Source organism: Barbus barbus (assembly GCF_936440315.1).
Source record: "Barbus barbus genome assembly, chromosome: 13".
Taxonomy (NCBI): Eukaryota; Metazoa; Chordata; class Actinopteri; order Cypriniformes; family Cyprinidae; genus Barbus; species Barbus barbus.
In genome coordinates this window covers 13290292-13305671 of record NC_136741.1, presented here as the reverse complement: position 1 = coordinate 13305671, position 15380 = coordinate 13290292, and the positions used below count along the sequence as shown (strand labels likewise).

General features: G+C 36.6%; 2 protein-coding genes across 2 annotated transcripts in view; one reads left to right on the top strand and one right to left on the bottom strand.

Annotated features, from left to right (window-relative positions):
* Positions 1–15380, bottom strand: part of LOC306879647 (syntaxin-8-like) — a 104676-nt gene that overhangs the window by 16568 nt on the left and 72728 nt on the right. The gene's annotated exons all lie outside the window — the stretch shown is intronic.
* Positions 1–15380, top strand: part of LOC306879646 (netrin-1) — a 68282-nt gene that overhangs the window by 41767 nt on the left and 11135 nt on the right. Inside the window, exons 2-4 of the mRNA XM_079432784.1 lie at positions 1617–1805; positions 9795–9944; positions 11621–11674. Of these exons, the coding sequence (XP_079288910.1) occupies positions 1617–1805; positions 9795–9944; positions 11621–11674 (393 nt within the window). The remainder of the gene's footprint in view (positions 1–1616; positions 1806–9794; positions 9945–11620; positions 11675–15380) is intronic.

Below are 15380 nucleotides of genomic sequence, written 5' to 3'. Positions count from 1 at the left end.
ATAATTTTTGCTGATCATATTTTAATAATTAAAATGATGGCTTTAGTAGCTAATTATTTACAATTATTTGCAAACAACATCTCTTTATATTTTCACTTTTTTAATACTGAATAAATGGGTCGCAAGGGGTTCAGCATATTTGGGGGTCCTAGGCATTAAGACGTTTTAGACTATTTTCATAAAAACAAAGCTTGAAAAATGATAGGCTATTAAATCAGTCGAAAAAACTTTAAAGCCATTGTTTTAGTTCCAGTCTTGGTTGTTATGCCCTCTCATCAAAATGATTATTTTGTCTTGAAGTCTCCTAGCATCAGACCAAATAAACACTCTGTTGAAGTTGCTCATAGAATGTGCATCAGCTATGCCTTGCCAGCAGTTGTCTGTGCTTGAACAGCCCAAAGCATTTTGGTTGGAGGGTTGGGATTTATTGTTGAATAATACATGAGGAGGAGCCACACCGATGTCTCACCCAGGCTTAATGAAAGAGAACATGTCTGCACACAAATCAGTCATGAATAAACATCAGACAGTAATTAAACTTGGTGGCAGCAACTTTATTCATTAGTAAACAAGCAAGAGCACAGCTTCCTGTGCATGGTGGGGATTGGGAATGAAATGGTAATTGGAGGCCTTGTCTGATATTGCTTGGCATCATTGGGAAAGAGCAGGCCTGGTCAGAGAAAAAGCTCAGAAGCTGACCTCATTATCAGAAGTTAATTCTCTGACACTTCATTTGCTGCAGTTGGTAAAGACATAGCTGTCAAACTGAGGGCTGTATCTCTACTGCATAATGATGAGAAAACTTCTCCTTATACTTTTACAAGATAAGATATACTTTAATCATGTGATTAAATACGGGCAGTGACGTGGAGCGCCTACAGGTGGTACTAATAAACATAACTGAAATGTTTGTGTAATTTATTTTTCCAAGTTTAATATAACTTTGCGTGTCTAAATCTCTAGTAAATAGCTCACTCAGATGTGCATGTGGTGCAAATATTTATTTTAAGTCAAATGTATTATTTGTCATTCATTGAGGTAACACTAACAAAATTAAATATTTTACTAATTTCAAAAATAATATTTTTTGTGTTTGAATATTCAAAATACATTACGTTTATTCTAAAATTTGGGTTAGTATTTTGTATTATTGTGAAAGAAATTAATACTTTTATTCACCAAGGATGCATTAAATTGATCAAAAGTGACAAAATTTACTATTTCAAATAACTATTTGTTCCTTTGAACTTTTTATTCATCAATGAATCATTTTATAATAGGCCTATATTCAAATAAAATAACAGTTAGTTTAAATTTTAAAATTAGCTCACAATATTACTGTTTTACTGTATTTTTGTTAAAATAAATACAGCCTTGGTAAGTTTAAGACTTTAAAAAACATTGCAAAAAGTGTAAAAGATAAAAAAAAAAATTAAAATCATGTAGCATTACGCCTGTGTTGCTCACAGTCCTTAAATTTGAGCGCAAACCAAACAGAAAAAAAAAGTGACTTTGGATATTCTGATTTAATTGTACTTGGCTTGAAATGTTTGAGAACCTCTGTGACAGAGGATATGGTATTTAAACGAATGCATCTTCTGTTTCTTTTTCCGCAGCTTGCAACTGTAACCTCCATGCGAGGCGCTGTCGTTTCAACATGGAGCTTTACAAACTCTCCGGGAGGAAAAGCGGAGGAGTCTGCCTGAACTGCCGCCACAATACGGCGGGTCGTCACTGTCACTACTGCAAGGAGGGCTACTACAGAGACATGTCTAAGCCCATCTCTCACAGAAAGGCCTGCAAAGGTATGAATGGTACTGAATCGAAACACCATGGGTGAAAACAGTGTCTGGGTTTGGTCTTAAGGGCCCAAAGTCTGCAACTGATCACTTGACACTTTCTTGGGAAAGCAGAAAACACTATGGCTAAGTGATTAGCTGGCTGTTTTCTACACAGAAATTCACAGTACCACAAAGGAACCAATTAGATGAGCCAGCGACTATTCTTAATGTGTTACCCCTCAAATGAAGGAGTCAGCAGGTCCAAAGGAAGAATTCTCACATTCCTGTGCTCCTCAACCCCCATGAGTCTCTGTCAGCATGCAGCCCAGGGACAGGGATGTGGGTGGGGGAGGGGTGGAGGAGGAAGGTTACATCTTTCTGACATAGAGTTATTGGGATTCATTTGGGGGATGGTTTGACAGGACAAGCCAAACAAACAGAGCAGAGGTGTGAACTGATCCTTGTTACAGGTCAGATGAGTGAGAGGAATTGAGGTTAGGGGGAGGACGGACAGGAAGGGAAGATACTCAGGAGGGAATAAGCCAGCAGCTTTCCACAGGTGTGCATCTGGCTGGCGACAGCACGCTTACCTAGGAGCTGTCCAGAAGAAAAGAGAGAAAAAAGGACAAGCTATTCTCGCCCTAACTTTGCCGTGGGGCAAGACGCTTTGTGCAAACAAGCCCCCCGTCACACCTTAGCATCTCCCCATAACAAGGTCAATTCTGCTGCTGTCCGTGACGGCTTAGGATCATTTACTTCTAGCTTTAGCTCTGGGTAAAATATTAGGTCTGTGCTGAAAGTTAAAGGCTCTGTTTTCCCAAACAGATAAATAGGTAAATAAATAAAAGCATCCATCAATCTGACAATGAAGACGGTGGGGAATGTTTTTGCGTCATGTGGGAATGTTATACTTGAAGGCTGTTTGTTTTCCCGCAATACCATCCGCATGCATGAGTCCTCATTTACAACAACCACTCAACAAAGCAAAACCCTGCTGTTATATAGAGGCAGCTTAGGTTGTATAGAAGTTTGATTTATATTTCGCTTTAACTGAGCTAGAAAAACAACTAAATATTTGAATGTGAATTTTGGAAGTTGAATTTTAGATATGACATTTAACAAAATACATTTTTATGGTGCATTTAATTTTGCATTTACATTTTTAAAATGAAATTTTACACATTTGGCATTTAATTTTTATTTATTTCTAAAAATATTTTAAACGTGATATCAGTTTATATGGCATAATTTTAGTTTTAAAGTTTGTAAATGTAACCAATTAAACTGTTTTTGTGGTGTATTTTATTTAGAAGTATAAACTGTAGTATATACAGCAGATTTTTCAATAAAATAACACCTTAAACTTTTCAGACGAAGACTGATTGATTTAGACATACCGTTTTCCACTGATTTGGGCACGTAGTTTTCATGCATATTCAAGTATCTGTAATTAATGTAAAAATTAATGTGTATTGATTTTTCAGTTCTCAGACTACAGATCACATTCCACCTGATGAATAAGAAAAAGATTAATGAGCATATAATAATATTCTCTGCATGGAAAGGCATTACAAAAATGCATAACCTAACCAACATATCCATTCTACCATACTCCAGACTGACATTTACCCCTCTCTGGGCTCTCGTTTGATTCTCCTGTCGACTTGGAATGCAAACAGACATTCATAATCCGACTGTGTGTTCCGCTAACCCCCATGCTATGTGTCTTATTGAGGGAAGAGAACTTACTTTTGTTTTCACTTCCTTTCTCCTGTGGACAAGACTTGATTCTTTCAGCATCCCATTACTCTCATTGGTGTGGTTTTCTCTGTTGGGATATGTTGGCTGGTCAAATGATGCATTTAATTGCTGAATTTTGTACATACTTCTGTAATAGAGTGTGCAAAAGGAAAAAGATGAGTCTGAAAAGGCCGAAGGTCATCTGTGAGCTTGAATATGTTGTTTTAAAGTGCAATGTTTTGTGACAGAAACTCTATCACAGATTCACAGGATGTGATTCAGTCAAGCTGGCATTAGATCACTCTTCAGTTTTATTTTTTTCTGTATTCGCAAGGCTTCTGTAATTAAAATCAAGGGTGAATAATCCTGCAGGTCTCTGATGACCCTGGACCTCTTTTCTAAAGTTTTATTAAAATGATCTGCTTTGCTTGGAAAGTTAATGAACTCTTCTGTTTCCCTGAGATTTGAGACAGAGGCCATGGAGGATTTCCCAGGCACTTGGAATTAAGGTCAACAAACCAAATGGAATTCACTAATGGTTCAAGGAAAACTTAAAAAAAAAGAAATAATAGACTAAAAATAGCCACCCTGTAGATTGTTACAGAAGTAGTAATAAACCTTTCAAAATATTCATGTACTACTATGAAAGATTTATTAATGGAGGAATTATTGGGGGAAAATCCATTCTGGATTCAAAATGCATCATTGTGATCCACAGCCATTGAGAACTTTTTCTAATGTATATACATCGCTGTAAGGAAGATTTGCTGCAATTGAGCTTTTTGATTTTTGACATTGAAAATTCTCAGTACTGTGTGTTTGCTATTGCTGTTATCTGTTTGCATGTTTTTGTCTCTATACATTTCTCATTGCTTTCTTTCTTTCGCAACAATCATCCACATTTGTCCTGTTTTTGGCCAAGTCATTTATCTTCAGGTTCAACTGCCTCATCAGACTTTTGTTACTTTATGCTTGGAACATTTATCAGCACTGCTAGCATCATCACAATAGGCACAAGCTCAATAACTTTTTCAGTATTTTAATATTTTATTTGCTTGGATACTTATGTCGGTTTGCGCCGGTTCTCCTACATTACGCGCTCTTGAGGTTTAAACACAGAAAACCACTGGCACTTTTCAAATGAGAGGGAGACCTTCTGTTAATCTCAGCTGACTACCTCGAGTCAAATGTTGCTTCATTTTTAAATAGTTCTGAAAACACATTTCATCATGATTTACAAAATCTGTAACTTAAACAAGACATTTTGTTCGATTTAATCCTGAAATTTGCCAGAGTTAGAGCCCCTAGTGTAATTACAATCAAACACTGTCCAAGTTATACAGCTGTATTAGGTTACATCAAAACAGATGTACAAAAAAGGATGTGTGGTAATTATGATATTTAAATCCTGCCAAAGAAAACATTTTTACAAGCTAAATATGCAATGTATTGTAAGTTAATGAAATTGGGTGCAAGTATGTTGTAATATAAAGCACCTAACTCCCCTCATGCTCATTCATTTAATGTGTTCACCACATACTTTGTCTTTCTTTTGACAAGTCCTCACACTCTTAATCAGAGCAATGAAATAGTGGTAACTATATACTATAAAAATTTACTCCAGGAAAAAAATGACAGTGTTTTCTGTTCTCGAACAGAGCTTCAAATCTGAGGGTTCCTGCTTCTTGTGTAATATATGTGTATCTAGTTGAAGGGAAAGTTCACCCCAAAATCGTCTTATTATTTACTCACCCTAATGTCATTCAGAAAAGAAGATATTTTTAAGAATGTTGGTAACCAAACTGTAGCTATTTCTTCTTAATATTCCTCAAAAAAGCTTCCCTTCAAGTGTAGCCTATTATCACGATAACATTGTAACAGTCACATTGTGTGTTTTATACCCACAAATGACTGGTAGAACCACCCAAGGCGAACTAAACTAAATAAAAAGTCCAACATCAAATTCATATATCAAAAAACACTTGTTTCATTGGGCAACAGGAACCTTTAAAATTCATAAAGAATGATGCAAAGAGTCTGCCGCAGTCTGTATTAGGTTAGAGCTTCTAATGAAACTTCAGCCATCTGATTTGTGGCTTTACCCTTCATAAACCACACTGTAAACACACAAAGTGAAGGCAGCTTTGCTTTGCAAGGTGCATCTTGTTCCTCTCTTTGAGTTGTTTGGCCCATAAGTTTAATTTATTCTGCTTAGGAAACATTTGCTTCATCATTTCTCCTGCCCACTGGAGTGAGTGACTCCTTTGAAGATTTGCTTTGTTAAATGAGCCATTTTGTTTTAATACAGTAAACCACACTTAGATCATATAAGTACGTGGTGCTCTGCAAACTGTCAGCCACACCGGACCGTAGTCACCCCATTGGGTGGGATCTTACTAGTTCAGACATTTTTGGTTAGCTTGGAATCTTGGTTCAATATTATATGGAATGTTTCAGTTTATATGAATTGCTAGAACCAGCAAGCTAAAGAGAATGACATCAGCCTCTGATGGGATCCCAGGCAGCAAAACTTTAGCCAGTCAATCTAATTGTGCCTTCAATGTGTGGTTGCCATGGGTTTATATACAAATAGACAAAATAAAAGGCTCATTTTCTCCCCATCCTCATTAGGGTTCTGGGAAAAGCTAAGAAAGTTAGCACTGAGTATGCTAGCAGAGATGTTTGCCGTGAGAGCTGTGTAGTATTATTACGCCTTTCATTTGAACGTGTCTTGCATTGTCACAAAACAGTACTATTATTAACCACAAATAACCTCTTCTGTTGGGGATTTGAAAATATTGTTTTACATTACCTAACTTTTCTCATTAGATTTCCAAAAAACTACTTCTTTTGTGGCTGGCTTCAATTAGATGAGAATGTAGCGCATAAAAATGACAACTTGGCAAAATGTTTGCTGACAAAAAAGCAGTTGTGGTGGTTGGAGTGACTTTCGTAATTTCATTAAATGATTATGCTAATGCTCGCTATTGCAAAAAAAGAAAAAAAAAGTAGTTGTCCCAAAACACCCTAACATGAATTTAAGCAAAAACAGACACACAAGATATCAGAAAAACACTCTGATTTTCTCTTCCCTTTATTGGCTTCGGACATTTTTGTGGGCCAGCGCAGAAACTAAGCACTACAATATTGAGCCTGGGCTGAGCTGGCCGTCCTCCAACAACACACAAATTACCCCACTGACTCTCAACATGATGTTTTTAATGGAGGAGAGGAGCTCAGGCTTCAAACAACAGCTTTATGGTAAACTATTGACAGGGATCTAAACTTCTCACACGGTGCAATCTGCTCTAGTAAAGCTGCCGCGTGCAGATCTCTTTCAAATGGATTAAATGCTCTCCTCAAGCACTCAATTTTTGGCCTTTACTTTTAAGTTTTTTTTCTTTAAACATACATGTATATAATGTTCTAAAAGTGCTTCAAAAACTAAAAAAAAAACACCATGAAAGTCCATGTGATTTACATGTCTAAATTGTTTGGAAAAGTGGAAATGTAGTGACCTTTTGTTTTCCACAGAAAAAAAAGAAAGTCATACAAGTTTGGAATGGCATGAGGATGTGTAAATAATGCCAGACATTTCATTTATTGTTTCCTTAAAGTTTATGTGTGAAAAAAAACAAAAACCTTCAGGCTTGTAAATCAATAAACTCTCAGCTTAGTAGGGACATAGCAGTGTTGAGATTAAGTGGATGAGGAGAGGAAACAGTAGATCCATATCTACTCCAGGAATCTAGTGTAGTACCACCACTTCACTGCTAAGTGGACAACCACTTAAACACTCCACTCCAGACACTCCAGACAGGTTCTTATCAGACAGCAGAAGCTGAAATGTTTGAGAGACATACACCTGCACTCTATGTGTTTTACATTGTTTTTCTGGTTAGCTCAGTGATAATTTGGACAGTTGTTGGGCAGATGCCATTTTCCTTTGACCATTGTAGTCATTGTACTACAACCATTTTTTTAAATGAAATAATGAGTCTTAATTTTTTATGGTAATCACTATTATTCCAAAAAAGCTTGATTAAACCTAAGGTGCTTTCGCACCGCGTAGTTATAGCCAGCATGGTGATTCCTAGAGAACTAGTTTCTCTCTCGGCCCATTTTCCTGGTTGCATTCGCACTGGGAGAGAAAACTCTAAAACCACCAACAGCGATTGTGGCATTTACAAATATCAACAACCGGTGAATGGAGAACGCCGTGACCGGAGTGGTTTTTGTTGTGTCAAGGGTTTTGTGATAACAGAGATGGAATGTAAACGCACAATTTACGCGATTGAAAGAGCATGAAAATCTGACTAAATCTCATATGACAACTTGCAGTTGGTATCATCGAGGCTGAGAAAAGAACAAAACGCTGCAGACAACAGGTATCACTGTTTTCCATGTTCGTGAAGTAAATATTTTTACACGGCTTTTTAAAAATACTGGGTAGCCAGTGTTTTGTATGCGTTTGGCTAATCAGCATACGCGTACGCCACTGGTAGTTCTTATAGAACTGTTTTAGTCCCTATTCTGAAGTAGGAGGTAATTTAGTTCCCCCAAACAGAGTTCCTAGAACTAGATTCCTAGTTCCTGCGGTGTGAGCATGGCAAAAAGAGGGAACTTCCGCCAATAGTTGTAGGAACTGTGAAAAGGCTCCTCCGGTGTGAATATTACTCTAGAATATTACTTTTGAACTGCTGCAACAGGATCAATGAGTCATGAGTATTAATGTCCCTCAATTAATGATCCGGTCACAACCGAATATAATATATATATATATATATTGCAGCAGAAACCATCCATTTCCACAAAGACAGAAAATCATTTCTGAAAATGACCTGCACCACATTTAAGGGTGAGAAGCTGTTTCATTTATTAGGAATTAGTCAGCTGAGCTGTTTATTGAATCTTTAGGGTGGTTTACTGCACATTTGTGACGAGAGACGAAGTGTAGCAATTTTCTACCTAATGACAACTCCAAAGACAAGACATAAACTTGGCTTTGATGACAAGAGAGTGACAAGCGACAAGAGACAGACATGCAGGGAGCGGCTGCCTCTCTGCGCCGTTCCAACCTTGGGACTGGAACTTCACTTCACTGCTCTTAGTGTAGGCTTAAAAGAAATAAAGTTTAAGCACAACTCTCTCTGCTTCATTACTCATAGAAATATATGAGCCAATTTACTCATTTAATGTGTTAAACATTTGACAGCGTATAACTTCTACAGTGCTGGTGGGGGAAATATTGAGTAAATGGCATTGCTCTCTTTGTGAAATAAATTTAATGTAACCACCCATGGTGAGAATTTAAGAAAATGGACTTGAAAGGAGTTTTGACACAAAGGCAATACAATCAGTTCACAAGCTTTAAGAAGTAGAGAGAGACGCAGAGCCATATGTTACAGAAAGACCTCCCAAGAGGAAGGAAATGTGACAGACATTATTGGCACAAATGAAAAAAATAAGCACGTTTTATGGCAACATATCTTCAGGAAATGTGTTTATTATAAGATATTTTTGCCAATTTTAATATTGTTATAGAGTGGTTCCAAAACGCGTTAAGACATTTCAGAAACTCTTAAAAATGTATAAAAGGTTTTGCATTGCATAAAATGTGGCATTTTAAAGGAATTCTTTCATGCAACATATTTCACAAGAAAAAGAGTATTGCTGATTGTTGATAAAAAATATTGTGAGTTTTTTTTATTGGAAAATATTAGCAGACAATGACTAGTCGATGCAACACCTGTGAGAACATATAAATATATAAAAATGTTTCAAATGTGAAGCAAATTCTGGGGGGAAAAACTTCTAGCATAATTTGTTTGCAGATATTAGGTTTGGCATTTTTTCAGTTTCATATTTTTATCACAATGACATTTTAAGGGTGACTTGAGTATCCAAAAATGGCCAGATACATTTAGAGGCCAGATACAACTGTTTTAAGTTCAACATATACTGAGAAAAAAAAAGACATTCTCAAGCCACTCCTTATGTAAAACCGTTGACTATCAAACCAAAGTTTTGTTGAATTTGTATGTGTGTGCATGCTCTTGTCACGAGACACACTCTTTAGAGACTGGTCACCACTTTTACAAAACACACAGTGTGTTTTTCAACTGCTTCACCAATCTTCACCCTTATTTCCCCAGACTTGGGCCCTCAAAGCTACTTTTATTGTTTATCTGTGCTTTTTGTATGTATGTACCGTTTGTATGTGCGTTTCCCCACACGTGTGTTCTTTTATCTCTTTTCTTCTGTTCCTCACAGCCTGTGATTGCCATCCTGTGGGGGCCGCGGGCAAAACCTGTAACCAAACCACAGGCCAATGCCCCTGTAAAGACGGTGTGACGGGTATCACATGCAACCGTTGTGCTAAAGGCTACCAGCAGAGCCGATCTCCCATTGCCCCCTGCATAAGTATGTGGATCACTCAACGTCAAGATCTCTATTTTTTTTACCACTTCAATCTCCAATGAGCCATAATGCACTTACCAATGTTTTTGTCCATGGAATTGAGCTGAATATTGAGCTGAAACTCTTCATGCAAATCTGAATTTATGAACAGCAACGGTGGAAGGAATTTGAAACCATGTCTTGTTAAAGTCATTTCACTGGATTATCACCTGCCATTCTTTAATTCATAGACCAAATCAGTAAAATAAGATTCTTAAAATAGTTTTTAAAGAACACAAAGTTTAAAAGTATCTTCACTGCATGATACTGAATGATGCAAACTTATTAACCATCACTGGTGTTTGCATTTCAAATCAAACTGTTTAATTGGTGCTTTTGTCGATAAAACAATGCTTGGATACCAAACAAAGCATTTAGGGGAAAAAGAAGAATAGCTCTGGGGAAATTTCTGGCAGGGAGTTTAATGAAATAAATTCAACATAGCTTTTTGAAATCTTATATCTTTGATTTACCTGGGAAAATCACAAGCACTGATGTGTGAAACTTGGAAAGGTGCACACTCCGGTAATTGAACAAATATTTAGTTTCTCTCATAATTGTGAAATAATCTGTTTTTATTTTAATAGCCCATATAAATTTAAGCAGTATCAAAATCTGTGCCAAGCTCAGTTTAACATGAGGAAGTCTTGGCTACAAATACTACTATGTCCTCTTATTCTGAAGACCATAAATCAATAGGGTTCAAATATTTATAACAGGCTTGTACTGTAATTTAATCTGGCATTAAACTCATTCCCATGTTCAGCAAGCGGAGCCCAAGATGTGTAGTGCTGATATTGGAAGACCACCACAGAAAATGTGTATCATTGTGCAGCACACATCTTTCCAAAACGCCAACAGCAAAATTGACTTTCCTTGGTAGTTCTTTATTGAACTACACTTTAAACCACTCAATATGGGATATGTGCTTTTGTCCAAAGCCTGATTAAATACTGTTTTGAATTTTTAAAATTTGACATGTCATACAAAATGACTAACATTACAGAGTGATATCATTATCTAAGCCTTGTTTACTGGCCAAAGCACCATAAAAGCAACAAAAACTGTTTTGAACCCCACCAGCTGATGAAGATCGTTCATGATTTTTTTATTATTTCTTTTTAATCAGAAGACTTGATTCTTTCTTCAAATGGCTCTTTTTTTTTGCATGCTTGTGCACCAGCTCCACAGAGCACATGAGCACTCTTTTATCAACTTCATATTTCTCTTAGTATGCTTGAGCTGTTTCAGTCCTCCTCTTGTATTGTCCTCATGGCAGTAACAGCCTTTTCTTGTATATTTATGTTCCAATACGGCAAAAGACTATTCTTATTTTTTTTTACCACTTTTATGAATTCAACCACTTTGTTGCAAAGGTCTTTCGTCACGCATTTACTGAGTGTAAACTTCCCTCCATTCATGAAAAGGCCATGGAAGGAAGGATGAAAGAATCAAGTCTTGGACATGTATCTCACTGTTTTTCATAACAGCAAAAGAGTAATTCCGTTGAGCAAATTTTATGCCCTTCTGTGAACCAATGTTTTGTAAACCACTTTACGAATGGATTTGGATTTAATATTCATTATTTTATTTTTTTCTCATGCTTTATTTTGGTAACTGTTCTCTCTTTTTTGGAACAGAAATCCCCATTGCTCCACCAACCACCACTGCAAGCAGCACAGAGGAACCTTCAGGTTAGTTATGCTGACTGATCTTAGCCTCATATGAGAAGAATATTGTTTAAATTAGAATAAATCTGATATGATGGAAGATCTTATACTTATGGAAGCCCGTTTCCGCCACTGAATTAAAAAAATAAATAAGAAAAAAAGGTTATTGTGACTTTTTCATCTCACAATTCTGACTTTTTTCACAGAATTGCGTGATATAGCTTAAGTCACAATTGCGAGATATAAAGTCAGAATTACAATTTATAAAGTCTAACTTTTAAAGACTTTTTTTCTTGCAATTGCGAGTTTATATCTTGCAATTCTGACTTTTATTCTCGCAATTCTGACTTTTTTTCTCGCAATTCTGACTTTTTTTCTCGCAATTCTGACTTTTTTTTCTCAGAATTGTGAGATATAAACTCGTAATTGCGAGTTAAATCCAATTTTTAGGGGGGGAAAAGACTGATATTTTCTCAGAATTACGAGTTTATATCTTACAATGGTTGAAAAGTCACAATTCTGACTTTATAACTTGCAATTCTGATTTTTTTTTTCTCAGAATTGTGAGATATAAACTCGCAGTTCTGAGAGTCTCGCAATTTTTTTCTCAGAATTAAAAAGTTAAGTCATAATTGTGAGATAAAAAGTCGCAATAACCTTTTTTATTTTTTATTCAGTGGCGGAAACGGGCTTCCATATATACTGGACTGCTCACTATTCAAAAATGCTAGTGGATTCACACTTGTATTGCTTTGTAAAGGTTCCTTTCGAATCATGCCGGTATAGGCCATTTGTGAGTGTCCGAGGACTGAGAACTTAGGGACAGTTTTCTAATTACTGGGATTTCCATCATTATTTAACGCCCCAAAAAAGCATGTCTTAAACTATTTTGTGCTTGAAATGGCAAGGAGGAAGCACCGCAGAGAACAGAGAGCGCATGGTAGAAGGGAGAGGATTGTTTCCACACATATTAATTTATTTGTAATGCCAGAAGAACACATTATCCGAACATATAGTTTTGCCAAGGCATGTTATTTTTTATTTGCTTCAGGAATTAAAAGACAACTTCCAACCCTCAACTAGGAGTCTTGCAATACCAGGTCTACCAAAACCTTCTTGCAACCCTTCATTTTTTGGCCTACTGTTCTTTTCAATGCACTGTGGCTTCTTTATTTGTGACTATGCTAATTTGCGCTGCGCTTGGTATATTTCGTTGGTCGATATGTAATTTAGATGTTGCATGTGTGCTCTTTAATTTGCACGTTGTTAGTAAATCACCCGCAGAAATGTCCATGCCCATCGGTGCTGGCCCTAAAAATATTAAATAACTTAAATAATTTATATTTAACAATAAAATATTTCAAAACTGCATTGGGAAAACTGACTTTCTTTAATTGATTATCAATGATTTGAGATAGAGGATGTTATGACCCATGCAAAATAAACAAATAGGCAAAGCGGAGGAAAAAGATTAACCCATTTACCACAATGTGTTGTTGTGGTGCTTTTGAGGCCTTTTTTATTGATTTGAAGGTTTTCCTCATTTTTGTGCATATAGTGGGATTTGATTCATCCTAACCCATTATGAAAGAGGAACTGAAATTTTTATGGGGATCTATTTTTACGGTTGCATCCCTTGACGTGTTCGTTCTTGCCGCAGATGTTTTATAAATATGTCTAAAAGTAAGCAGAACGTCAGACTTAACTTCCATGCCTGCCAAATGATTTCATTCAGCGTCAGACAGTAAAACACTGTCTGCAAATATACAAACGCTTCCCTAAAATTTCTTGCAATTACAGACTAAGTGTCTCCTGATCAGATGTTTAATTTCCAAAGTTTTCTTCCCTGAGCCATCAGCATCCCTCTTTTTTTCCCCCAACATAGTATTTTCAACATAGAGAGTGAACATGCTTTAGTTTGCCCGTATGGAAAGTTTTTGTTGAAGAAATATTCGTCATTCTCACGGACAGAGGAATTCTAGCGTGCAAAAAATCTTTGCAGCTGTTGGTTGATCGTCGCAGACCTCTAATGCTTTACTGACAGATAAGATTGACAGCAGAGCTGCTGGTATTCTCTCTCTCGTGGACCTCAATTCATTCTTCTCTGGGATATTTTCTCTGCCCCCACATTTTTCTTCTACCGTCTTTTATTCTCTCTACATTTCTTCCTCCTTTGTCCTAAAATACCGACTCACTCTTCTCTAGCCCATCTGAAACCAATTCTGTGTTTCATGACTGGTAGTTTGGCTTTTGCCAAATGTCAGAACTGCATTGTGAAAACTGACTTTCTTTAATGGACTATCAATGATTGGAGATAGATGGTGTTACGACCCATGCAAAATAAACAAATAGGCAAAGCAGAGGGAAAAGGTTAACCCATTTACCACAATGTGTTTCCATTTGTCATGGCCTGACCCTAAAGCATATGGCAGCACATGTGTAAAACTAAACTTGCATTGTGCTTGTTCTGGTATTTTTTGTAGAAAAGAAAAAGCTAAAGCAGTTCTGAACAAATACAAAAAAATAAAAAATTCTCTCTATACTTTATAGTTTGTCTATATTTTATATTAATATGAAAATAATTATTTTTTATTATTTATTTCTAAGACTGGTACAATGCAGATATTACGATTTTTATTATTATTACTAAAACGTAAGATAGCTTCATTATGCAATCGTATTGTTTTTGCACAAAAGAGTGCTGAACAATTAAAAAAACTATAATTTTTATATATAGCCTAATATTATTTATTCATTTTTATTATTTATGTATATATTTTTGTTTTTCAACACTATTTGTCACATTTTAGACATTTCTTTTATGTGGAAATATTAATATGATGCTGCTACTATGTTTTTTTTGTTTGTTTTTATTGGAATTAATTTCAGAATTTCAATTAAAACAATAAAGGCAAAATTATTAAATGGTCAGAAAATGTATGAAATACACCCTTTCCAATAATTTAATAGAAAACATTTGGCCAGTTATATATCAAAATCAACATTTTTAAAAACTTAATTTATTAGCAAAAATGGCATGACCTTTAATCCAATCAATGGGGGCACCACTGATTTTGAGCCCTTAAAACGCTCGACCCATCTGGTTTAGAGAGCAACCCTCAACGGAAAGTGAAGCATTCCAAATCAGACTGATGGAGAGGTGGAGCACAGGACAGACATATTTGAGTGCCCCCATCAAAATGGACGCTCCAGACCACCCACACATCCTGCTATGGGACCGCATGCATTATACATTCACTCCGGGCCCAAAGCTCACCTCAGGATATCACCTCGCAATAAGGCAGAAAAATATGACCTCATCCAATAGATGATTGCAAACAGATGTTCTTATCAGGGCACCTCCACTCTTCTCTGTAGCAGTTGCCCACGCAGAAAAGAAAGACTGCGATTGAGAGAGAACCTGTACGTTCTTGTACAGAAGGATGGGGCGGGCAGCTGTGTAGCAGGTGTCTATGAGAATGAAACAGGGGAACGGCAGAAGGACAGAGGAAAATCAAGAGAGAGGAGAGGAGAAGAAGGATATTAATATGTCTTCAGCACTGCCACATGGAGGGGAGGAATGCATTGCGAATACCTCCGATTGCTCGGCTCAGACAAAACACATATTGTGTGGTGAGGTCATGCATGGTATGAATCGCCACTCCCAAGACCCCTGTATAGTCCCTCAGACACACACTCATCTATGACTGACAGAGATGTCTCTACAAAC